This window comes from Lucilia cuprina, chromosome 6 (assembly GCF_022045245.1).
Source record: "Lucilia cuprina isolate Lc7/37 chromosome 6, ASM2204524v1, whole genome shotgun sequence".
Lineage (NCBI taxonomy): Eukaryota > Metazoa > Arthropoda > Insecta > Diptera > Calliphoridae > Lucilia > Lucilia cuprina.
In genome coordinates, this window is record NC_060954.1 from 11,882,282 (window position 1) to 11,907,558 (window position 25,277).

Consider the following 25,277-nt stretch of genomic DNA (forward strand, 5'->3'; position numbering starts at 1 on the left):
AGTCTAGTCTATAGTCTAGTCTATAGTCTAGGCTATAGTCTAAATTATAGTCTAAATTATAGTCTAGTTTATAGTCTAGTCTATAGTCTAGTTTATAGTCTAGTCTATACTCTAGTCTATAGTCTAGTTTATAGTCTTGTCTATAGTATAGTCTATAGTCTAGTCTATAGTCTCGTCTATAGTCTAGTCTATAGTCTAGTCTATAGTCTAGTCTATAGTCTAGTCTATAGTCTAGTCTATAGTCTAGTCTATAGTCTAGTCTATAGTCTAGTCTATAGTCTAGTCTATAGTCTAGTCTATAGTCTAGTCTATAGTCTAGTCTATAGTCTAGTCTATAGTCTAGTCTATAGTCTAGTCTATAGTCTAGTCTATAGTCTAGTCTATAGTCTAGTCTATAGTCTAGTCTATAGTCTAGTCTATAGTCTAGTCTATAGTCTCGTCTATAGTCTAGTCTATAGTCTAGTCTATAGTCTAGTCTATAGTCTAGTCTATAGTCTAGTTTATAGTCTAGTCTATAGTCTAGTCTATAGTCTAGTCTATAGTCTTGTCTATAGCCTAGTCTATTTCATAGTCTATGGCCTAGTCTGTAGTCTAGTCTATAATTTAGCCTATTGTCTAGTCTTTAGTCTGTAGTTTAGTCTATAGTTTAGTCTATAGTTCTGCCTACTGTCCAGACCATAGTCTAGTCTTTAGTGTAGTCTATAGTCTAGTCTATAGTATAGTTTATAGTCTAGTCTATAGTCTAGTCTACAGTCTATTCGATAGCCTATTATGTAGTCTAGTCAATAGTCTAGTCTGTAGTCTAGTTTATAGTCTAGTCCTTAGTCTAGTTCACAATCAAGTTTATATTTTAGTCTATGTCTGGTTGAGACTAACGAACCGATTTTTAGTCAAGACTCTCGTCTATAGTCTATTCCATACATTCGTCTATTTTTGGATCTATTAAATAATGTACTGAAAATGTGTCTTAAATATTCTTCTGCTTTCAGGGAAAATGCCTTTGTGGTCAATATATAAGGGCTCGACTAAGAAGAGCGGGAGTTTTAAATCGTAAAGCCATACAAAGGTTACGTTGCATATTAGAACCCTCATCCGAAGTAGTGTACGAAGTATTTCCAGCACTAAACAGTGTAAGCTATAGAAAAACATTTGCTAAATTTGCAATATTAACTAACTCTAAATCTTTCACAGATGGGCGAAGAACTGGAACGAATGCATCCACGTGTCTACACAAATGTTTCGCGACAATTATCGCGAGCACCCTATGGCGAGTTGGTGGATAGTGATACGGCACCTATGCTCTTAAATCTTGTAGCGAAAGAGTTATTTTCACGTAATCACGATAAGGAGCGTATAACGTGGGCAAAAATAATTTCAGTATTTGCTGTTTGCGGTGGTTTCGCCATTGACTGTGTGCGTCAGGGTCACTATGATTATTTGCAATTTTTAATTGACGGTGTAGGTGATATTATAGAAGACGATTTGGTTCAGTGGCTGGCAGAGCGTGGTGGTTGGTTGGGTTTGCAACAGCACATCCGACCTAAAGGGTCACAACATTTTAGTTTTTTAGATTGGTTAACGTTATTTGTAACGATATCGGCTAGTCTTTATGTTATAGCGAATTTTATTAAACATCTCGGTTGTCATTGTTATTCGTTGTTATTTTGAACAAGAGTTTTTTTTATTGAAATATAAATTCTTTGAATTACATATTTTTATAGCAAAACGAACGAAAAATATTAAAATTATGGAAATTTGTTAAGAAAAATGTTTTGTTAATCTTTAAATTATTATGTTTTTATTGTAATTAAAATTTGTTAAAATTATATGTTGGTTTTGTTGTTTTTTCTTAATCCAATTTTATTGATTAGTTATTTCTGTCAAAAGAAATAAATAAAATAATACGATATTATTTTATTTTTTTTATTTCAAATAAAAAAATTGGCGACCGGAACTTGTCTGTGCCTATTCCGGTCTTTATGTGATTCCATCCTTGTCTAGGGGAGTGCTAACTTGCTCTCCTTTTCCACTACACAGTTAATAGAAATTTACTTTTTGTATTTATAGGAAACGGGAGGCAAAAAAGAATATGGGAATTGTTATTATATTTTAATTCACCTTTTCAAATTGTGGTAATTTTTTTTATTTTCTTAGACATATCTATGGTAGGTTTTTAGGTGAAAGGTTGTTGTCTTTACTAAGCAGCTGAGTGGTTAATTATATTTTGGTATTACCATATTATTTTCAGAGAATACAGAGTGTTTTTATTTCTAAACAGGTTGATATTAAAAGGACTTGCCTATATAATAATCTATTTACTCTATAGTCTCGTCTACATATAGAGCTATAGACTCGTCTATCGTATCTCGTATCGACTTGTCTATAGTGAAACTATAGACTGATCTATATACTAGTTTATAGAATGATCTATAGACTAGTCTATAGAATCTATAGACTAGTCTATAGAATGATCAATCTATAGTCTATAGAATGATCAATCTATAGTCTATAGAATGATCTATAGACTAGTCTATAGAATGATCTATAGACTAGTCTATAGAATGATCTATAGACAAGTCTAAAACTTATATATACAAAGATTTATAAACTTGTCTAAACTTCGGTCAATAGACACGTCTATAGATTGATTTTTAAACTAGTGTATTAATTGATCTATAGACTTAACTATAGATTGATCTATGGATTCGTCTAAACATTGTTCTATAAACAAGCCTATATATTGACTATAGATCAAGACTTGTGTATAGGTTCTTCTATAGACTCTTTTATGGATTGATTTATATAATCATCTATGGATTGATCTATAGACTTGTCTATAGATTGATCTATAGACTTGTCTATAGATTGATCTATAGACTTGTCTATAGATTGATCTATAGACTTGTCTATAGATTGATCTATAGACCTGTCTATAGATTGATCTATAGAACTGTCTTAAAGATTGATCTGTAGACCTGTCTATAGATTGATCTATGGACCAGTTTATAGATTGATTTATAGACCAGTCTATAGATTGATCTATAGACCAGTCTATAGATTGATTTATAGACCAGTCTATAGATTGATCTATAGACCAGTCTATAGATTGATCTATAGACCAGTCTATAGATTGATCTATAGACCAGTCTATAGATTGATCTATAGACCAGTCTATAGATTGATCTATAGACCAGTCTATAGATTGATCTATAGACCAGTCTATAGATTGATCTATAGACCAGTCTATAGATTGATCAATAGACCAGTCATAGATTGATCTATAGACCAGTCTATAGATTGATCTGTAGACCTGTCTATAGATTGATCTGTAGACCTGTCTATAGATTGATCTATAGACCTATCTAAAGATTGATCTGTAGACCTGTCTATAGATTGATCTATAGACCAGTTTATAGATTGATTTATATACCAGTCTATAGACTGATCTCTATAGACTTGTCTATAGATTGATCTGTAGACTTGTCTATAGATTGATCTATAGACTTGTCTATAGATTGATCTATAGACTTGTCTATAGATTGATCTATAGACTTGTCTAAAGGTTGATCTAAACTTGTCTATAGATTGATCTAGACTTGTCTATAGATTGATCTATAGGTTTGTCTATAGATTGATCTATAGGTTTGTCTATAGATTGATCTATAGGCTTGTCTATAGATTGATCTAAAGACTTTTACTATAGACTTAACTATAGATTGATCTATAGACTTGTCTATAGACTTGTCTATATAAACTTTTCTAGATTGATCTATAGACTTGTCTATAGGCTTGTCTATAGATTGTTCTATAGACTTGTCTATAAACTTGTCTATAGATTGATCTAGACTTATCTATAGAATGATCTATAGACTTGTCTATAGAATCATCTATAGACCTGTCTATAGATTGATCTAGACTTGTATATAGATTGATTTGTAGACAAGTCTATAGATAAATTTAGACTACTGATTTATATAAAGCCGCTTCTATAGATTGACTCTAGACTCTTTAATATACTGATCTATAGACTAGATTAAAGATTGATCTCTATACTTGACTTTAGATTGATCTATAAACTAATCTAGAGATTGTTGTGTAGTCTTAACTTAAGAATGAACTATATTTTGTTATGCTTCGGTTAATAACATAATAACATTTTTTTTTAACTCCAGGACTTTTGTGTTTTTGCTATTGAGCAACTTTATTTAAATCATTTTAAAAAAAAGGTATTAATATTGTACTAGAGAAGTTTGTTTAAATTGTGTAAATAACTTAGAATTAAATTAAATATATAAATTTAAATTGACGTTATATAATAAACAAGTTATTGACAGGTTATAGGGGGGAGGGGTGGGGATTACTGGCTGATTGTGATGATATTATGAGTTTTTTTTTTTCAATAAACAAATAACAAATAGAGGGAGTAAATTATTTTATTGTTTTTTTTTATTAAAATGTTTGTTGTTTTCTAATATAGAAGTAAGACAAACGCCGAAGCAATAAAATAATCAAACAAATGTTTAAAATACTAATTATAGTTACTAACTAATATGTATAACAAATAACTTAAGAACTAGGAATTATAATAATAATAATAATAATAATAATAAGTGTAAAAATAAGCAAGTCCAAAGAGAAAAAAAAAACTATTAAATGGGAGAACATTTCAAATGTTAAGGTTTGTTTTTATTATTAAACTTAAATTATTTAATTACTTATATTAATAAGGGTAAAATGTGTGGTTGATGAAAAGGGGGGGTAGGAGGGGTAGTTGTTAAAAATCAATTAGTTTTATAGAATTTTTATGATTATTAGTAGTTTATTAGTACATGTGTTAAAGTGATTGTGTTGTCTACATTTTACTTTTCTCATTGGCCACTGTTTCCAAACGTTCTATGATCTTAGTTAAATCCATATCTTTATTAATTTTCAAATACATGGTCTTGCGTACTTCATGGAAGGCCAACCAAGCGGGCACTTCTTTGGCCATAAGTTGTAAATGATTTTCAATTTCTTGAGGCGTTAGACTGGTACGGAAACTATTTTGTATTTTCTTAATAATAATCTCTTGAGTGAGAACACCTTTGCGTTCGGTAATGAAAACATTGCGTAAATGGCGTGCCAATTCGGGTAGACGGGAATATTTAGTAGCCTCCTGATCCTGAGAAGGTCTACGTGTCATGGCATCTAAAGCTTTGGCTGCCTGTTTAGCGCGTATTTTCTCTAATAAAGATTTGGGTACACCCTTTAAGAGAGTAGAGGTAGCATCTGCTGCTGCTGCTGCTGAAGCTGTTGCCTTAGTAGTTTCTGCTGCTGCTGATGTTGTTGCTGTTGTTTTACTTGTTACTGCACTTGCTGCAGCTGTGCTAGTGGTATCTGTTGCTTTACTAGTTTCTCCTGTACTACTAGTGTTTTCTGTATTCTTCAAATTTTCCGCCTTTACTTTATCGGCCTCCAATTTAGCTTCATATCTTTCCATTACCCTTTCCATGGGTGTGGAACAATTGAAAAGATTTCTAGCCGTTGACAAAATATCCTTGGCCGATGAATATTTCTCAACATTTGGTGGTTGCGGCAAATGGCCCAATTCTATTTCGGGACAATTTTCCAAATCGAAATCTGGATGCCAACGTGTTACTTTTTCCTTGGGTATGGAAAGAGGGGGATCCAGTGATTTCAAGAACTTATCATGTTCATTTTTCACCTTCTCCAATAAGGCATTCTGGAATTTTTGTAATCTTTCGGTCATAACATGTGGATTCATGGAATTATTTTGAGCCGATGCCAAAATATCATCTTCGTCGATCTTATTGAGTTTTAATTTTTCGGGTAGATTTTCCACATTCGGCGCTATAACCAATTGGAAGTAATCAGCCTTTGAGGCTGAACCATAATTACGCATTTTCATTTGTGTGAAAATGAAAGCCTCCGGATAGAGATGTTTGATCTGTGCCAAATGTGTTTCATAGAAATTCTTACGCATCATTCTTTGTACCGCCGGTTTAAGTTTCTTAAAGGTTATGCATTCCTTGCGATTATGGAACATGGCACAAACTGAGTCCAAGGCTTTGAAAATCTCTATTAAATGTCTATATTTATAGGGTAAAGGTAGCTGACCAGCTTTACTGCTTTCAGCCAAAGACATGAAACGTTGATAGGCTGGCGGTACGACCATTTTTGAAGGTGAACCCATTTTGGCGGGACTAAAGAGTACACGTTTCGAGACATCAGTGTGACGTGGCGACATAAGTTCATTTTTGTCGGGTGTTTTGGGTGGTAGTTTTGTGGGTGTTTTAAAGGTTTTTGAGGGGCTGTAAAGGAGAGAAAAAAAAGAGGAAAATTAATAAAAATTGTCAAATTTTGTCAAAGTTTTTGATGATGATTTTTTAGTGAAATTGTTTAGTGAACAGTTTTTGATTAAATTTAAACAAATTAACTTTGATCGTCAAACTTTGGATCATTTCCTCTAAAGCTCCAAAGAAATGTATGGTTTACTACTGATTTGATCGAAGATACACTTGGATGCTGATGCTCAATGAAAGACACAATCATGATCAATACATTTTTGAAATCAACAAGATCGTTTTTGTAAAAAATCAATGAAAATTGCTAAAGATCGTTTAGGAATTGAAAATGAAAGAATCATCTGCAACCTTTGTAAACATAATGAAGCTTTCGCGAATACTAAAGAATGACACTGATCTTCAATGTAGATCAGTCTTCTCTAATAAAGTTTGGCTTAAAGAAATGTATGTTTTGCTACTGATCCAATCGAAGATAATGTTGGATACTAAGGCTCAATGATATACACAATCATGATCAATACTTTTTGAAATCAACAAGATCGGTTTTGTAAAAAATCAATGATAAATCGGTAAAGATCGTTTTAATTAATTAAGCTTTAAGAAATGTATGTTTTGCTACTGATCCGATCGAAGATAATGTTGGTTACTGTTGCTCAATGAAAAACACAATCATGATCAATACTTTTTCTAATCAACAAGATCGGTTTTGCAATAAATCAATGAAAAATTCCTAAAGATCATTTAAAATAATTAAAATTAAAGAATTAACTGCAATTTTTGTAAACAAATTGGAATGTGAAGCTTTAGAGAATCCTAAAGAACGTCACTGATCTTCAATGTAGATCAGTCTTCTGTAATAAAGTATAGCTTAAAGAAATGTATGTTTTGCTACTGATCCGATCAAAGATAATGTTGGACACTGTAGCTCATTGAAAAATTCATGATCAATTCTTTTTGAAACAAACAAGATCGTTTTTGTAACAAATCAATGATAAATTCGTAAAGATATTTTAAAATAATTAAATTTAAAGAATCATCTGCAATTTTTGTAAACAAATTGTAATGTGGAGCTTTCGCGAATCTTAAAGAATGACACTGATCTTCAATGTAGATCAGTCTTCTCTAATAAAGTATAGCTTAAAGAAATGTATGTTTTACTACTGATCCGATCAAAGATACTGTTGGATACTAAGGCTCGATGAAATACACAATCAAGATCAATACTTTTTGAAATCAACAAGATCATTTTGGTAATAAATCCATAAAGATCGTTTTAATGAATTAAAATTAAAGAATCTTCGGCAACCTTTGTAAACATATTGGAATGTAGAGCTTTAGCGAATCCTTTAGAACAATACTGATCTTCAATGTAGATCAGTCTTCTCTATTAAAGTATATAGCTTAAAGAAATGTATGTTATACTACTGATCCGATTGAAGATAATGTTGCTCAATGAAATACACCATCATGATCAATACTTCTTAAAATCAACAGGATCGTTTTTGTAAAAAATCAATGAAAAATTCCTAAAGATCATTTAAAATAATTATAATTAAAGAATCATCTGCAATTTTTGTAAACAAATTGGGATGTGGAGCTTTAGCGATGACTGTTGTTCAATGTAGATAAAGTCTTCCTTAATAAAATTTCCAAAAAAAAATCTAAAAAAAACTTTGATCTTCATATAGAAAGATCTTAATGTAGAGAATTATCTAGGTCTTCAATGTAGATCAATGTTGATCTTCATATAGAAATATCTTTATGTAGAGAATTATATAGATGTGTAAATTTTGTTTAACTAAAAAGATTAGCCCATATTCTTATTATAATCATATTCTGCAAGATCATTAAAAGATCACTTTTTCGCTGAAATTAATTTCTTTACATTTAAGTGAAACTCAGTCAATTTCTGTTATTAATTTTTAAGCAATATTTCACCATTTTAAGAGTATATATCTAAAAGATACGTGATCATCATAATAAACATTTTAAGGGTAGTTTTCCTTTTGCTCACCAGCTGAGTATTAAAGATTTTAGTTTTTTTTAGAAATGTTTAAAGAATAAGAAATATGCTGCTACCTGAGATAGACAGCAAGACGGACAGACCGATAGACAGTAAACTGAGAACCTTTTTTTCTTGGTTTTGTTTTTGTTAAAAACTAGTTTTTACTAAATGTGTAGATAAAAATTCAATATGCAAGGCTTATCATTAAGAAGAAAACAAACTGTAGATTCTCTTAAGAATAGAATTTTTTAAACAACAACAAAAACAGAAACCCCTATAAGAGTTTTGTAACGGACAAAAAACCACCCCGGAGTTAAAATGAAAGAATAGCGTTTAAATAACACATTGCTAGAGTAAATAGTGGAAAAAAAGAAAACAAGGAAGAGAGTAAGTAATAAGAAAGTAAACAAAAAAAAAGTAATTACTGGATAAAGTATACAAAATAACTTATTTACTTATGTATAGCAACAGCAAAACCCATATGTTTAGCAATTGAAAACAAAATTATTACTATGTTTTTAATTCTAGTTTTATATAAACTAAATATATATAGAGAAAATGACAACAATGCATTGTTGTGGAAAAAAAAAATGTAAACATTTTTCTTTACCAACATGTGTTGGGGTCACTTTTTCATTAACTTCTCTTGCAGCAATTAAAACAAAGTCAGCAGAAATAAGAAAATAATTTATGACAACTACAATATTTACAATTTTCAATAGTTTTTTTTATAAATATAAACTAAAAATTAATGTATTTTAAATACAAGTTTAGTCCTAGCTAATCCTTAGTTTTAGTTGAAAAGTTTTGCAAGTATTTGCCTTAATTTCCATTACAAAATAAACATTTTTCTTTTTTCTTTTACACAAAATGCTTAATTTTACTTTTAATTTATTTTATTTTAATAACTAATGACCTCAATTATAAACTGCTAACCAAGTTTTAGTAAAGAGTTTTTGTAGGCCAACTTAAACTCAAAACCATGAATAATCTAAAGTTAATTTTAAATTATTAATAAGTTTTTTTTCATAAAGTTTATTTTTGTAATTGCAGTTATATTTTTATAAAATAGAATGGGAACAAGAAGTGGGATAGGTCAAGGTTTCATTGGCAATAGGCCAAAACATATCAAGTATAAATAGTGTCAAAAAAACAACAAATTTTTGAAAGCTTTTTATAAACTAGGAAACGTATTAGAAGTTTATTTAAGCATTTTTTTTTTAAATTTTAGCAATTCTGAAAAACCATGTGGTATTTAAACAAAATTTCTTTAAATTTCCAGAACTCCACAAAACAACTGCAAAAATTCTATAAAATTTTATATTTTACCACATTTGCAAGACTTTTTTTAAGAAAAATCTAATATTTACTTATTAATTTAACAAATAATGCCCAAAACATAACTTTACTACACTTAAACAAAAATTTACTATATCTGCAACACTTAAAATCAATGCAATTTGGTATTGTAAATGTACTAAAACCCAAAATAAAACATTTTTAAGCAAAAGCCAAACATTTAAAACAACTATAGTATTTTTGCTACCCTTGCAAATAAGCTTTAAAGGGTAATTTAGTTGAAAAAAACTTAAAAAAACTTATAATTTCAAACAAAAATTACCGAAATTATCATTTACTATACTTAACTAAAACTTCACCATATTTTACTACATTTGCAAGACTCAAAAGCAAAGCAATTTGGTGTTGCATATATACTAAAACCCAAAATAAAACATTTTTAAACAAAACTGCCTGAAATTATGATTTACTACACTTAACCAGAACTTTTCCACATTTGCAACACTCAAAAGCAAAGCAATTTGGTCTTGCAAATATACTTAAACCCAAAATAAAACAAAAATGCCTGAAATTATAATTTACTATACTTAACTAGAACTTTACCACATTTACAACACTCAAAAGCAAAGCAATTTGGCCTTGCAAATATGTTAAAAACTAAAAAAGAACATTTTTAAACAAAAACCAAACCTTAAAAAAACTATTGCACTTTTGCTAGCCTTGCAAATCAACTATAAAGTAAAATTTAGACGAAAAAACTTAAGTTAACTAATAATTTCAAACAAAAATGCCCGAAATTATCATTTACTACACTTAACCAAAACTTTACTACATTTGCAAGACTCAAAAGCAAAGCAATTTGGTCTTGCAAATATACTAAAACCCAAAATAAAACGTTTTTAAACAAAAACCAAACATTAAAATAAACTATAGTATATTTGCTAGCCTTTGCAAATCAACTATAAAGTAAAATTTAGATAAAAAAGAGAATTTTACTAATAATTTCAAACAAAATTGCTCGAAATTATTATTTACTATACTTAACTAAAAATTTTACCACATTTTACTACATTTGCAAGACACAAAAGCAAAGCAATTTGGTCTTGCAAATAAGTTAAAAAGTAAAAAATAACATTTCTGAGCAAAAAAACAAACCATAAAAAAACTATTGCATGTTTGCTACCCTTGCAAATGAACTATAAAAGTGAAATTTAGATGAAAAAACTTTAGTAAACTAATAATTTTAAACAAAAATACTTGAAATTATCATTTACTACACTTAACTGGAACTTTACCACATTTGCAAGACTAGTAATTTGATCTTGCAAATATGTTAAAACCTTAAAAATAACATTTCTTGCAAAGATCTTGTAAATAAGCAAGGTTTTAAAAAGAAAATGTAATAGTGAGAAATATTAAGCTATTGCTTATTTACTACCCTTGCAAATATACTACAATGTAAAATTTTCACTTTTTTAGAGTTATATTTCAATGTTAGACATTTATAAACGATAAATAGTAAAATTTGGCTTATTTGCTACCCTTGTAAATATACCACATACTGTAGTTATTAATATTTTAAGCTTTTTTTTCAAAATTTTACTTTGTAATTCAAGATTAAGACATTTATAAGCGTAAAATAGACATTTATAGCTTGTTTGCTACCCTTGCAAATATACCATGTTACTTTTTTATTGTTATTTTTGAAAATACGTTAAAAAATCTAAAAATATGTCAAGGAATTTCTTATTTTTTATAGATTTTAGAAATTCCTGTACAGTTTTTTTACAAAAATGCTTGTGAACGCTTGAGTAAACATGGCAAATGTTTGAAAATTTCTTTACCAGGGGTTGTTATCACTTCCACTTCCATGCAAGCCCATATGGATAATTTTCTTTGTAGCAAAGACGGGGTAGTTGACATTTGTTTAAACAACAAGAATTTAAAGGAAATTTTTGAATACGAAAGCATTTTCTTGAAAATTTTGAAAGCAGTGTTTGTTTTGAAATAAATTTTCAATATTACCATCATTTTCACTTTATGACTTATAGCAGTTAAATGAGGATTACAATTTTGGATACTTGTCATTATTTTGAAACACTTTTCGAACACAATTTCACCAAAAACTATTTAAAATTTCACTTGAGTTTTAAATATTTCAAAAAAATTTTCAAAATTATTTTCAATTTATATTTCAAAAAAGTTTTCACTTACCTAGTCAAAACTTCCAATTCAATTTTATCGAATTCTTTCAATTGTACTACAGGAGTTTTCTTAGCCGGCGATAGTAGACCCTCTTTTAGTTTACGATTACGTTCCTCTTGAGCTTTGCGTGTTTTTTCCAGCTCTTGAATGCGAGCCAACGAAGCTTTAAGTTCTTGTAGTTTAGCACTACGTGTTATTTTTGTTTTAACTTCTTCAAAATTTAACTCTTTCTTAACCATTGTTTTTATTTCACCCTGTTTGAGGGGAGTATTGGAACCTTTAATAATTTGTTTAGTGGGTGTCTTTAAACCCTTCTCCATATTATTGGCATTATTTTTAGAGGTAAAGGCTGTAATTAAGTTACTAGAGGGGGTTAACTCATTAGTTTTTTGTCTTGTATTTGTTTTGGGTGTAGCGGTGGCCTTTTTACGGGGCGACAAGGGTCCCTTTTGTATAAATTGCACTAATTTCTGTTGTTGTTTAATGCTTTCCTCAATTTTGGACATTTTCTTGGGTGAAACACCACTGTCGGGTATTTGTGCTGGATCCTGAACACCAATACGTTTGACCACTGCAGCAGAGCGTGTTGAACGGGTACGCATACCCATTTTCTTAAGTGCTGCAATATCATCATGTTGTTCTGGCAATTGTTGTTGCGAGGAAGGTTCATTGTTAGTTACATCAGTTGTTGTGTTATTTTGTTTAGTTGGTTCTGTTGTATCCAGAAGACGCTGAAATTTGTTGAAAGAAAAATTTGTTTTTTATTTAATAAGGGTTTCTTGCTCTTATTGTTAAAGTTTAGAAAACTACAACAACAACAATGTTAGCCACGCTGCCTCGGCTTAAATTAAGAGAAATTCTCTTTAAATAAGGGTGATTTTTCCACGAACACTAAATGCGTCGTAATTTTTTTAAAAAAATTCCTTGGCAGTATGTGTTCCGTCAAGGAGTTTTATGTGGAAACAAACTAAAATTGCAAACAAAACTACTTACTCTATTTTTAATGCTGGCCACATCTTCAGCCGCAGCACGTTTCCTGGTATTAAAAAAGGCAGCTATTGAAGGTTGAGCCATTTTGTTTAATTTTTTTACTTTTTATTAATTATTTATATTTATTTTAAAACTTTAGTTTATATTCTTTTAAAAGCGTTTTTACTTGTCTTGTTTTTCTTTGTTAAGGTAATTTCTAATTATTTCCAATTTATTAAAACACTTCTTTCTTTTTTTCTTTCTTTATGCATGTGTATGATAAGTAATAATCACCAAATGACTGACTGACTTCTGACTGGTTGGTCTGTTTGCTTTCTTGCTTAGCACACGTCTGTGAGTTATCCCGCTCAAATTTCAACTGACAAGAGTTTTTCCCTCCAAAAGTTCAGTCACTACGCACGACGATGACGTTTACGTTTAGTTGACGTTTCCAACGCCTCTGTCAACGTCGTTGCAAACGCGCCAAAATTTTTCTTCTTATTTTTGTTTATATTTTATCAGCTAGTTGTTGTTGCTTGCCCTCAATCGAACAGCTGTTTGTCAAGTTGAAGAAAAAGTAAACAAATAGCTGTGGTAAGTTAGTAAAATTCAACTTTTAGATTTACACACACACAAAGGCACACACTTTCATTACCACTTGCATTAAAACGCGTGTAAACCTAGTGACAAAGAAAAGAAAAAACGAAAAAATATCGCCATACATATATACTTTTCATTTCACCACTTTTTTTATTACGTCTTTTTTTTGCACTTTTTTCACGTTTTACTTTCTTAGTTTTTTATTATATTTAATACTTACTATTTAAGGCTATTTATAAAAATTTTGGTTGCTGTTTTATATTGTCTAAATTCACTAAATTTTGGGCTTGTATGGCAGCTGATGACAGAGGCGGCGTTGCAGTTCCTCTGGCTAAAGGTGATAATGGCAAACGCCCAGCGTATGGTGAACATTTGTTTGTTGGTGCTTGTCTTTGATTAAGTGGTGTATTGCGTATATTATTATACTGATGTTGTGGTGAATTATACGCTTGATTCCCATTGACATTTAACAATATTTCCCCCTCCATTCCGCCCTGCTGATTGGCATTAACCTCTTCTTCTTCATCTTCCACATGATCTTCAGGCAATAGCCTATACTTTTTGAGGTATTTATAGGAAGCATTAGATATATCCGAAGGTCCCTTTTCAAATTTATTCCCACTGCAACGTACTGGTGTGCTGGGCAGGGGATTAATATTGACACCGCCTGCTGGGCATTCCATATTTAGTTCGTTTAATAATTCTGCCAACTTTTCATTGGGTAAATATTTTAAAGCCAATTCATTCATAGCCAGACTAGTGTCCGAGGCTGATTTATGTAGACTGGGAGGAGGTTTGCTGTTGACTTGTTGATAAGTAGGGGCCGAGGCCACTTCCTGCTGTTGTTCTGTTTGGAAGCGTAGAGTTTGTGGTGAATTTGGTCGATAGGTGGTTGACTGAGCCATAGGTTTTCCCTTAGGTGTTTGCATAATATTACTGGTGGGCTTTAAATGTTGTAGGAATTTATTTTTTACTAACGCTTGTTGTGGAATATCAAATTCAGCTTCATTAGCATCACCATTTGTAAAGGGTATGTTATCTGAAAATAATTTTTATATTTAAGTTTTTAATTTTAAATAGAAAACTTTTAATATTACCATTTTCCAAACAATCTGCCTGCACTCCCATATCTCTTGACTGAGGCTTCGTGGAAAATTGTGTCACAGGTTTAAACAACAGTGTTTCCAACATTTTAAGCATTCGTTGCTGTTCCTGCTGTATACCCTCTAATATTAAACGTATTTCATCAACATCTTGTTTGGAGGCTAAATTTGATAAGGACCCAAATTGCAGATTATGCTTATAGTTATTGGGTGAATCTAAACTGGCATCTGTTTGTGTTCCAGCACAAATAGTTAAAACATCTCTAGATGGTAAATGGTTTATAGGATTTGACAAGGGTTTTGTTGACTGCAAAGGCGATTGCGATGACATAGTTTGGGGCAAATGTGGCATTTGTTGTTGGTACATTATATTATTGTTACAATTTTCCAAACTGCGGCGATATGTTAGAGAATTTGTTTGCACAAAATCATTTGCTGCTACATTTGGTCCCATATTAGTCACTGGTACAGTAGCTGTTCTTAATGGATACAAATTTGCTCTAGGAGTATTATAATCCGACATCATGTTATTATTGCCTCTATCGGACAATTGTACCTCCGCCATATTTCCAACGGGTGGTGTATAATTAACTTTCGGCAACATTTGTTTCTTCCAAGCCGCATAGCTTGGCTGTGGATTATTATTTTTAAACTGTTGCTGATGTATATCACCGTTTACATTTTGTTGTGGTAATACATTCGATTCCTGTTGCCCAAATAATATCGAAACTTCAGGCACTTGTGGTCGTATTATACCCTCACCATTTGGCACAGCGGCACTAGGTTTCGGCGCCATTCTAGGCAACATATCTTCAGTTTCTGGTTGGAACATTGCTACTGTTAGAAAATTGCACAATGTTATTTTCAAATGATCACTTTAATTACAATAATTGTTTTACTTTTAATACAATTTAAAGCATTATGTTGAAAATAAAAAAACAAACTCGTGAAAACAAAAACAAATTCAAATAAGATCTTTTAACTAGTGGTGAATAAGAAAACAATTTCGCAGAGTTGCATTTGGTTAGGGTAAGCTATTCTCAGATTATGAGGAACAGAGATGGAAATGTTAATGCAATCATTTGATGCACATCGAATGTTTAATACAACTAGAATATACAGCTAAAATGTAAATTATGTTGAAATTATAATCATATGGGTATATCCCGTTGATAGTTATTTATATAGTTTGTTTGTCTAAGTTATAAAATTGTTTATATAATTGTTTATATATACATAGGTATATCTATAGGTATACACATATTTATGTGTTTGTTTAAAAAAACGCATAACTGCAATAATGCGATAAAACCCTTATAAAGGGAATTTGTTTCGTGTTTATTTTGTGTTTTTATCAATATGACCTTTTTCAAATCATAATGACCTTTTTTCTTGTATCAACAAATTTGTTTTTCTAAAATGATAAGTGTTTTAAAATTTGCTGGCTTTGCTTTAAACCACAAATGATATCTATCAAAATTTTCCATCTCATAACACTAATTAGTTTTTTATTATACCTAATTATATGCTGAAGTTTGTAACACCCAAAAATATTGGTCCACCTTAAAGTATACCAATCCGCTCAGAATCACTTTCTGAGTCGATTTAGCTATGTCCGTCCGTCCGTCTGTCTGTGTGTCCATGTAAACCTTGTGCGCACGCTACAGGTCGCAATTTTCAAGATAATTTTATGAAATTTCTTTTTTTTTGGTTCAAGGACGAACGCTATTGAAAATGGTTGAAATCGGTCCATTATTTCTCCTAGCTCCCATACAACCGTACCCCCCGTATCGGGCCTTTAGGCTCACAATTAGGTTAAATGTTTTATAATGTCAACAAAAATCAGCAAACTTTAGTTTTATAGAGTAATAAATGACAATACTAATTTTATATAGTGATCGGGCCTTATTTGACCCTAGCCCCCATACAAATTCCCCTTCGAAGGCCAAAATTAACTTATAATTACTAATTAAACGATCAAAATCTACATAAATGACTTTGAAGTAGACATAAGTTCATTTACCCAAATTTATATGGATAGGCCCTTATTTACCCCTTCTCCCCTATGAGCCCTCTTAAAGTAAATCTCTTTTTTGTCAACAATAAGTAAAAAAATTTCACAATAAAACATATTAAATGCTTTATATTTAAAAAAAAACACAATTTTAACATACTGACTGGTGTAGGGTATCATATGGTCGGCAATGTCCGACTGTAAATTCATACTTGTTGTATTATGTAAACATGCAATATTGTACGTATTTTAAAGATAGCAATTATTTAAAAAAACAATTGAAAGTAATTCTGAGGTATTGCCTTTGAAACATACATACGGACATTAACTCTATATGTATATAATGAATCAGAATTAATAAACTTAAAAATATTAAATGATAAACTTGTACTGTGATAGATAGATAGATAGATAGATAGATAGATAGATAGATAGATAGATAGATAGATAGATAGATAGATAGATAGATAGTAAAAGTGATAGATTTTTTTTAATTTTCAATGGATTTATAAGGTCTAAATTCATATAAATGAATCTTAATGGTTTAATTTATCATATAAAGTATTTTTTCTATCAATTTTAATGCATCATTTCTTATTTTAAACTAATTTTATTAATACATTTAGTTTCACTGTACAATTTATTTTCACCTCATATTTATCTTTATATTCACCTCTCTTCAGTCAGCTATCAAAAACAGCTGTTTAGAAAAAAAAATAAAAAAAAAATATATCATCCTCGTGAAGTTAGGTGTGGACAAATATATTTTAAGTTAGATTTAATTTAAATTCAAATAATTAAAAGTTTGTTACTGTTAAATAATTATTAAACATAATTAACTTTAAATTCAAGTTAAACAAGCAAAATAATGACTGGTAAGAGTAAAAGTATAAAGCAACAACAAACCATGTGTCCTCAAGTGGACACAAACTAACAAAACTCTTCAATTTGTTTTTATAGACGAAACGGCCGATTTAATAGAAGAATCTAATGATGATATGGAAAATTGGCTATATTATAGCAAGGAAACTAAAAGTGAGGAATGCAATGATGTAATAAATAATTTAAGTGCAACAGAAGCAGACTTAATTTATATAGACTCTGGGGAATTGGTAAACAATGACAATGAACAGCAATCATTTCAATATGATGTCGATGATAATGATCTAATAACTAATACGGAAAGTGATCAAATTGCTACAGATACCAATAAAGCAACTGAAGAGCAACAATCTTTGCAGCAGGAAGAAGATTTATCCAAACATAATTTGATTTTAAGAGAAACTATAGATGAAAACGGTCAACTGGTAGAGGGTTACTATTGCCAACAATGCAATTTGGCCTTTAATACCATAGAGGATTTTCTCAATTATCATCCGTATATAGAATTACTAAGTGAAAATCCTGAAGAACAAGAGGAACAACAGGATATTGTCTCAACTGAACTCTCAGGAGATAAACTCTGGGATTTAGTAGAAAATTTAGAGGAAACAGAGCATAATGATAATAATATGGAGGAAATTATTGAAATAAAACCAAATAGTACAACAGAAGAGAATGATGTTTCCAACACGGCTGTGGAATTAGATAATGAACGTTACTTTTGCTATGACTGTCAACAAGTATTTACTGATTTAATTTCTGCCGAAAATCATGATTGCAATAGTCATCAGGAGCATAACTCAACTGATTTAATAGAGGTATGATTAGCTGTTTAATAGTGTAACTAATATGCGGTAATATACAGAATTTTCCATTTTTAGTCGAATTCTACTTTATTTGTAGAAAATGATGATCAAAATGTCTATAGATGTCATTTATGTGATAAAGATTATACCTCGTTGCGTTCGTTTAATAATCATTTGCGTTGGCATAAAAAATCGGAAGATATACTAGGTCACACGAAGACTTTGCATGATGTGGCCGTAGTGTGTGAAGTGTGTAATACGGTATTTGCATCGGAGAAGAATTTGAAGTAAGTTTTTTTATTAAATCTACAAGACTGTAGTACAAAATATAGACCTAACCTTTATACTATAGACTAGACTATAGACTAGACTATAGACTAGACTATAGACTAGACTATAGACTAGACTATAGACTAGACTATAGACTAGACTATAGACTAGACTATAGACTAGACTATAGACTAGACTATAGACTAGACTATAGACTAGACTATAGACTAGACTATAGACTAGACTATAGACTAGACTATATAACAGACTATAGACTAGACTATACTATAGACTAGACTATATAACAGACTATAGACTAGACTATACTATAGACTAGACTATAGACTAGACTATAGACCAGACTATAGACTAGACTATAGACTAAACTATAGACTAGACTATAGACTAGACTATAGACTAGACTATAGACTAGGCTATAGACTAGACAACACTAGAGATAGTCCAGTTTTCAATTGATGTAATTATTGCTTAATTGATTTCAAATATGTCTACGAAGATTACACATGAAAATGCATAAAAAACAAACAGTTAAAACCATTCAGGATGCATTGCCCGTTGGAGCTCAAAATGAATACAACGAATTGAATCAATTCTTTTGTGAAATCTGCAATAAAAGGTAATTCATCAACTATTTTACTTAAAAAATATTTTACAAAGAAATTTTCTTTTCCTCTCAAGTTTTGATCAAAAACTTTTAGTCATTCACAAGAACATGCATCAAAATCTAGAGGAATACAATTGTGGAAAATGTAATAAACAATTTGAGAACCTGCCCAGTTATGAAATACACATGCAAATGCATGTTGATAATAGCGCAAATATTAAGAAAACAAATACTACGACTGCGGTTAAACAAATCAATAATTTTTTAGTTCCTGAAGAAATAATCGCCACCACCTCGGCTCAGGGAGGATCTACTGAAGGTGGTAAACGTAAGCATGCTTGTCAATATTGTGGCAAAGAATTTCAAAGACCCTATGAAAAGGTTAAACATGAACGTATACACACTGGCGAAAAACCCTATGAATGCGAAGTGTGTGGCAAAACGTTTAGAGTTTCTTATTCCCTAACCTTACACTTGAGAACCCATACCGATATCCGCCCCTATGTATGTGCCACCTGTAATAAACGTTTCAAACAACAATCGGTTTATGTGCATCATTTGAAAACCCATGTTGTGGAACGTGGCTATAAATGTGATATTTGTGGAAAAAGTTTTCGCACCTCTGTCCAACTAAGTGGCCATAAAAATATTCATAGTAAACCCTACAATTGCACCGAATGTAATCGTCCTTTCGCCTCTTTATACTCGGTGAAGATACACATGAAAACTCACAATAAGGGTCATAAATCGAATAAAAACCTTAAAAATCGCTGTAGTATTTGTGGTGCTTCATATGCTCGTATATTTGCTTTACGTTTTCATCTTAAAGAACAACATGGACTTGATGTACATCCCACACAATTGCTGGCAGCCACTAGTTCAAACAATACAAATGTTCACAAAGATATGGATGCTGAGACAGCCATACTAATGAATGCCGCCAATGAGGCTAGTAATCAACAAATGCATTTTATAAATACTGACGATGAGAACGTCAACGACGACGAAGACAATGAGCTGGAAGAGGATAATGATGAAGAGAATGATGTTGAAAGAGGTTTTAGCAGTCAAGTGGATCATGAGGAAAATATACAAAATTCCACCTTAACACATAATAGTTATTTAGATGAAACTGAAGCGGCCACACAAACTATTTTAAATACCCAAGAGGTGGGATTTTTTTACAGAATTTTTTAGGAAATTTTCAAATTGTTATTTTTTTCTTTTTTAGATTTCTGTTGATAACTTTCCGACCGAAGAAATTATTACCGATTGGTTATCTAAATAGTAATTATTGTTGTTTTTATTATTATTGTTTATTTTTATTAAAATAAATTTAGTTTAATTTAAAGTTTTGTAAAAATAATATTTTAGTGGAAAATATTGAAATAAAATTGTATTCAAAGTTTAAGCAATGATAGAGATGAGCTTTTCGAGCTTTTAAGTTCCCACTACCATTGGATTTCTGCTCCGTAATGATACGATTCTCAATCCGCCAAAGATTATCAACTCAAATAACCGATAATTTTTCCCCAGGAAAGAACTATCGACCACAATCGAACTGTTACAAAAACAACATGATGAGCTTTTATGTTTCCACTACAATTGGATTTCCGCTCCGTAATGATACGATTCTCAATCGGCCAAGATTGTCAACTCTGGAACAGCTATATTAACCGATAGTTTTTTTCCCCAGACAAGAGCATCCAGTAACAACCTCATTCTCTTTAATTGAAGGGAATTTAAAAAGGAATAGGCAAATCTCAATAACTTTCTACTTCAGAGATTATACGCCTAACTAGGGTCCAGACTATAGTGCAGACTATAAACCAGACTTATACAATACTATAGACAAGACTATAGCCTAGACTGTAAACTAGACTATAGACAAATCCATAGTCCAGTATATAAGCAGCAAAAGGGATGGTCATTATGTACTGAAAGGTATTTAAAGGACAAGTCTATAGTCCAGACTAGACGAGACAACTGTCCAGACTATAGAAGAGACTATTGACCAGACTATAGACGTCGCTATAGTCCAGAATATAGATGAGACTATAGTCCAGACTATAGACGAGACTAAAGTCCAGACTATAGACGAGACTATAGTCCAGACTATAGACGAGACCATAGTCCAGACTTTAGACGAGACTATAGTCCAGACTATAGACGAGACTATAGTCCAGACTATAGACGAGACTATAGTCCAGACTATAGACGAGACTATAGTCCAGACTATAGACGAGACTATAGTCCAGACTATAGACGAGACTATAGTCCAGACTATAGACGAGACTATACTCCAGACTATAGACGAGACTATAGTCCAGACTATAGACGAGACTATAGTCCGGACTATAGACGCGACTATAGTCCAGACTATAGATGTGACTATTGTCCAGACTATAAACGTGACTTTAGTCCAGACTATAGATTAGATTATAGTCCAGACTATAGATGAGACTATAGTCCAGACTATAGATGAGACTATAGTCCAGACTATAGATGAGACTATAGTCCAGACTATAGACGTGTCTATAGTCCAGACTATAGACGTGACTATATTCCAGACTATAGACGTGACTATATTCCAGACTATAGACGTGACTATAATCCAGACGTGACTATGGCCCAGACTATAGAAGGGAGCAGATGATAGACGAGACTATAGCCCAGACTATAGAAGAGACTATAAAAGAACCAAACTATAGATTATTTCATACTATAGATGAGCTTATAGATCAGACTATAGTCCAGACTATAGAGTGGGCCGAATAATAGACGAGACAATAGTCCAGACTATAGACGAGACTATAGTCCAGACTAAAGACAGGCTATAGTCCAGACTATAGACGAGGCTATAGTCCAGACTGCAGAAGGAACCAGATGATGGACGAGACTATAGTTCAAACTATGAATGAGGCTATAGTCCACAATAATGACGAGACTATAGCCGAGACTATAGGCGAGAATATAGTCCAGACTATAGACGTGACTATGGCCCAGACTATGGAAGGGACCAGATGACCGACGAGACTATAGTCCAGACTATAAAAGAACCGAACTTTAGATTAGTCCAGACAATAGATGAACCTATAGTCCAGACTTTAGAATGGACCAGATGATAGACGAGACTATAGTCCAGACTATAGACGAGAATATAGTCCAGACTATAGACGAGGCTATAGTCCAGAATGCAGAAGGGACAAGATGATGGACGAGACTATAGTCCAGACTATAGACGAGGCTATTGTCCAGACTATAGACGAGGCTATTGTCCAGACTATAGACGAGGCTATTGTCCACACTATAGACGAGGCTATAGTCCAGACTATAGACGAGGCTATAGTCCAGACTATAGACGAGGCTATAGTCCAGACTATAAACGAGGCTATAGTACAGACTATAGACGAGGCTATAGTCCAGACTATAGACGAGGCTATAGTCCAGACTATAGACGAGGCTATAGTCCAGACTATAGACGAGGCTATAGTCCAAACCATAGATGAGACAAATGTTAAACGACAAATTAGACCAAATATTCCTATTTTATAATAACTACATTTTATTATTTTATTTATTTCTCGTTTACATATGTAACTGTTAATTGTTTAAAACATAATTGCATTTTAAAATTGTTTAAGATAACCAAACTCTAGAAATGTGGATAAATGAAGCACTTTCGTAATTAATCAAATGTTTACAGTTAAATCAAACAAAAAAATTACACAAAATTAGAATAATTAAAGCAATATTTTACTTTTAACACACTGCTAGCAGTGTAAATAATTACCAAAAACTAAAAGAAATAATAATAAACGACAAGACAAACATAAAAATGCAAATTAAACAAAAAATATGGAAAAAAGTCATATTAAATCTATAACGATAATGGAATAATATTGCAAAATTATTTGTAATTTTTTTTTTTTAATTTTTATAGTTTAGTTAGTAGAAGGTTAATTTTTGTTGATATTAGTTGCGTGACAAGTTTTACAATCTATCGTAAATATACTTGTAATTCGTTGGCCGATTGTATGAGTACCTTCAGGCCCGGCATAAAACCAGCACATTGTGAAAAGTCCGAACCGAAAGCGATTTGGGTATGAACCTGCAAAGCATTGCCATAGTCACCGATTTGTAGAAATTGTATGATTTGATTTAATGCTTCAATTGTAGCGGGATTAAGCTGAAAGCGAAACAAATTGAAAAAATAAACTTTGTTTAGAAAATAGAGAAGAGGAATATGCAATAACTTACACGTCCATCTCTCAGACAGTCATAGAGATTTTCCAAACGCTTATTGACATCCACAAATTTACGTTTAGTACGCTAAAGGGAAAAGTTGCAATAAGAGAATTGACAATAACAATCAAACTAAATTGTCCTTAAGGAAAACTTACCGGATCATTGGCAGCATTCAAACAGTTTGTCTTTAGCTCTTCGAGTACAGTCTGCAAATAAATGTATTCTTCTGGTAGTGGTGGCTTCTCCTTAGGCGGTTCTGGTTGTCTATGTGTCTGAGGCTGTGTCGCTTGCTCCTGATAACCACCCATCATGCCCGGCTGAGTAGGTTGATTTTGCCAAGCTGGTATCTGTTGTTGTTGCTGCTGAGAGGGAATAGCTGATGTCTGAAAATTCATGGGTTGTTGGGGTAAATTATTATTTTGCATTTGATTAGCAGGATTATAATACGAGCCGCCCGCCATCATGGGTGGTTGTTGTGGATTTAAAATGTTTGCTTGTGGTGGTAGACCAGTTTGAGAAGTTGGTGGTGGCATACCAGACTGTTGGAATAAAATGAGTTTAAATAAATTCTCTACTACAAACTTCATTTAACTTCAATACTTACTTGTTGATAATGAGCATTAGGATCCATATAACCATTTTGATTTTGATTTGGATCAACACCAAACAAAGGATGAGTAATGGGAGCGGCAGCAGTTGTGGTGTTTTCAACTTTTTTAGGCTAAAATTAAAAAAAGATTTTATTTAGTTGTTTTTTTGTAGTTTATATTATGCAATTCAACCAAACAATTAAACATTGCAAAGTAACAAAAGCAGTGAACTCAATGGAAATTGTTACAGTAACAGTTAGTGAACTCTAAAAACTTTTAATACAAAATTCAAATGAAAAAAATAGTAAAAATTAATATTGCTAAAACATTTTAAGTTCAAGTTATAACAAATAAAATAAAAAGAAAAAAAAAAATAACGAAACAAAACACAAATTTGCAGGTTTTTCAGAATACCTGATAAAGTGAAGAGTTTTGAATATTATTAGAAGTAGTAGTAGAAGTAGAAGTAGAAGTATTGAAATCATTGCTTAAATTTGCACTTAATAAATTAAAATCATTATATAGATTATTATTGTTAACAACTGTAGAGTCTTTCTTTTCATGATTTATAATCTTTTGCCATTTGCGGGTGCCCGCATGTTGAGCAGACATTTCATTTTTTGTCTGGGAGAAGAAAAACATATTCTAGGACATCGAAAAGAAGTAGAAATGTAAAAGAAAATAAATATGTATATAGAAAGAATATACACAAAAAGGAAATAAAAAGAAATCAGATCGAAAACGGCAAAATAAAAAGCAAAAGCAAATTAAGAAAGTATTACTGAATAGACTTTAGACTGTAGACTAGGCTATAGACTAGACTAAAAGCTAGACAATAGGCTAGGCTATAGACAAGAGTATAGACTAGAGTATAGACTAGAGTATAGACTAGACTATAGACTAGACTACAGACTAGACTATAGACTAGACTATAGACTAGACTATAGACTAGATTAGACTATAGACTAGACTATGGAATAGACTATAGACTAGACCATGGACTAGATTATGGTCTAGTCTATGGACTAGACTATAGACTAGACTTCAGGCTAGACTATAGACTAGTCCATAGACCAGAATATAGACTAGACTATAGACTAAACTATAGACTAGACTATAGACTAGACTATAAACTAGACTATAGACTTGACTATAAACTAGACTATAGACTAGACTATAGACTAGATCATAGACTAGACTATAGGCTAGACTATAGACTAGACTAAAGACTAAACTGTAGACTAGATAATAGACTAGACTATAGACTAGACTATAGACTAGACTATAGACTAGACTATAGACTAGACTATAGACTAGACTATAGACTAGACTATATACTAGACTATATACTAGACT

The 25,277-nt window shown here is 31.6% G+C and overlaps 5 protein-coding genes and 1 non-coding gene across 9 annotated transcripts in view; 2 read left to right on the plus strand and 4 right to left on the minus strand.

Annotated features, from left to right (window-relative positions):
- LOC111679642 (bcl-2-related ovarian killer protein homolog B) overlaps nt 1-1,912 on the plus strand; it is a 7,247-nt gene extending 5,335 nt beyond the window's left edge. For both annotated transcript variants that reach the window (XM_023441227.2, XM_023441228.2), the window contains exons 3-4: nt 990-1,130; nt 1,192-1,912. In XM_023441227.2, coding sequence (XP_023296995.2) covers nt 990-1,130; nt 1,192-1,668 — 618 coding nt within the window. In that variant the 3' untranslated portion in view covers nt 1,669-1,912. The remainder of the gene's footprint in view (nt 1-989; nt 1,131-1,191) is intronic.
- A 23-nt stretch (nt 1,913-1,935) lies between these two features.
- Nucleotides 1,936-2,035, minus strand: LOC111679644. The gene has a single exon (XR_002762609.2). It is a non-coding gene; the product is annotated as a U6atac minor spliceosomal RNA (small nuclear RNA).
- Nucleotides 2,036-4,152: 2,117 nt separating this feature from the next.
- LOC111679640 (DNA replication factor Cdt1) lies at nt 4,153-13,435 on the minus strand. Its single transcript, XM_023441224.2, has 3 exons — nt 12,808-13,435; nt 11,824-12,545; nt 4,153-6,311 (listed from the first exon to the last, which is right to left on the minus strand). Exons 1-3 carry the CDS (start codon nt 12,886-12,888, stop codon nt 4,853-4,855), a joined length of 2,262 nt encoding a protein of 753 aa, XP_023296992.2. The 5' UTR covers nt 12,889-13,435; the 3' UTR covers nt 4,153-4,852.
- Nucleotides 12,979-15,432, minus strand: LOC111679641. 3 transcript variants are annotated; one of them, XM_046954383.1, is made up of 4 exons: nt 15,386-15,432; nt 14,481-15,323; nt 13,604-14,422; nt 12,979-13,463 (listed from the first exon to the last, which is right to left on the minus strand). In XM_046954383.1, exons 2-3 carry the CDS (start codon nt 15,316-15,318, stop codon nt 13,617-13,619), a joined length of 1,644 nt encoding a protein of 547 aa, XP_046810339.1. In that variant the 5' UTR covers nt 15,319-15,323; nt 15,386-15,432; the 3' UTR covers nt 12,979-13,463; nt 13,604-13,616. The 3 variants fall into 3 exon arrangements, with proteins under 3 accessions (XP_046810339.1, XP_046810340.1, XP_046810341.1); XM_046954384.1 differs by having other exon boundaries at nt 12,979-13,337; nt 14,481-15,430; XM_046954385.1 differs by having other exon boundaries at nt 12,979-13,372; nt 14,481-15,430.
- Nucleotides 15,433-17,213: 1,781 nt separating this feature from the next.
- On the plus strand, nt 17,214-20,494 carry LOC111679619 (zinc finger protein 568). Its single transcript, XM_023441202.2, has 6 exons — nt 17,214-17,375; nt 17,461-18,200; nt 18,264-18,475; nt 18,976-19,095; nt 19,158-20,253; nt 20,315-20,494. The coding sequence occupies exons 1-6, from the start codon at nt 17,369-17,371 to the stop codon at nt 20,369-20,371; spliced, it is 2,232 nt and encodes a 743-aa protein (XP_023296970.2). The 5' UTR covers nt 17,214-17,368; the 3' UTR covers nt 20,372-20,494.
- Nucleotides 20,495-22,624: 2,130 nt separating this feature from the next.
- LOC111689979 (protein transport protein Sec31A) overlaps nt 22,625-25,277 on the minus strand; it is an 8,511-nt gene continuing 5,858 nt past the window's right edge. Inside the window, exons 9-13 of the mRNA XM_046953405.1 lie at nt 24,336-24,566; nt 23,936-24,052; nt 23,487-23,870; nt 23,344-23,415; nt 22,625-23,272 (exon numbers count right to left, since the gene is read on the minus strand). Of these exons, the coding sequence (XP_046809361.1) occupies nt 23,084-23,272; nt 23,344-23,415; nt 23,487-23,870; nt 23,936-24,052; nt 24,336-24,566 (993 nt within the window). The 3' untranslated portion in view covers nt 22,625-23,083. The remainder of the gene's footprint in view (nt 23,273-23,343; nt 23,416-23,486; nt 23,871-23,935; nt 24,053-24,335; nt 24,567-25,277) is intronic.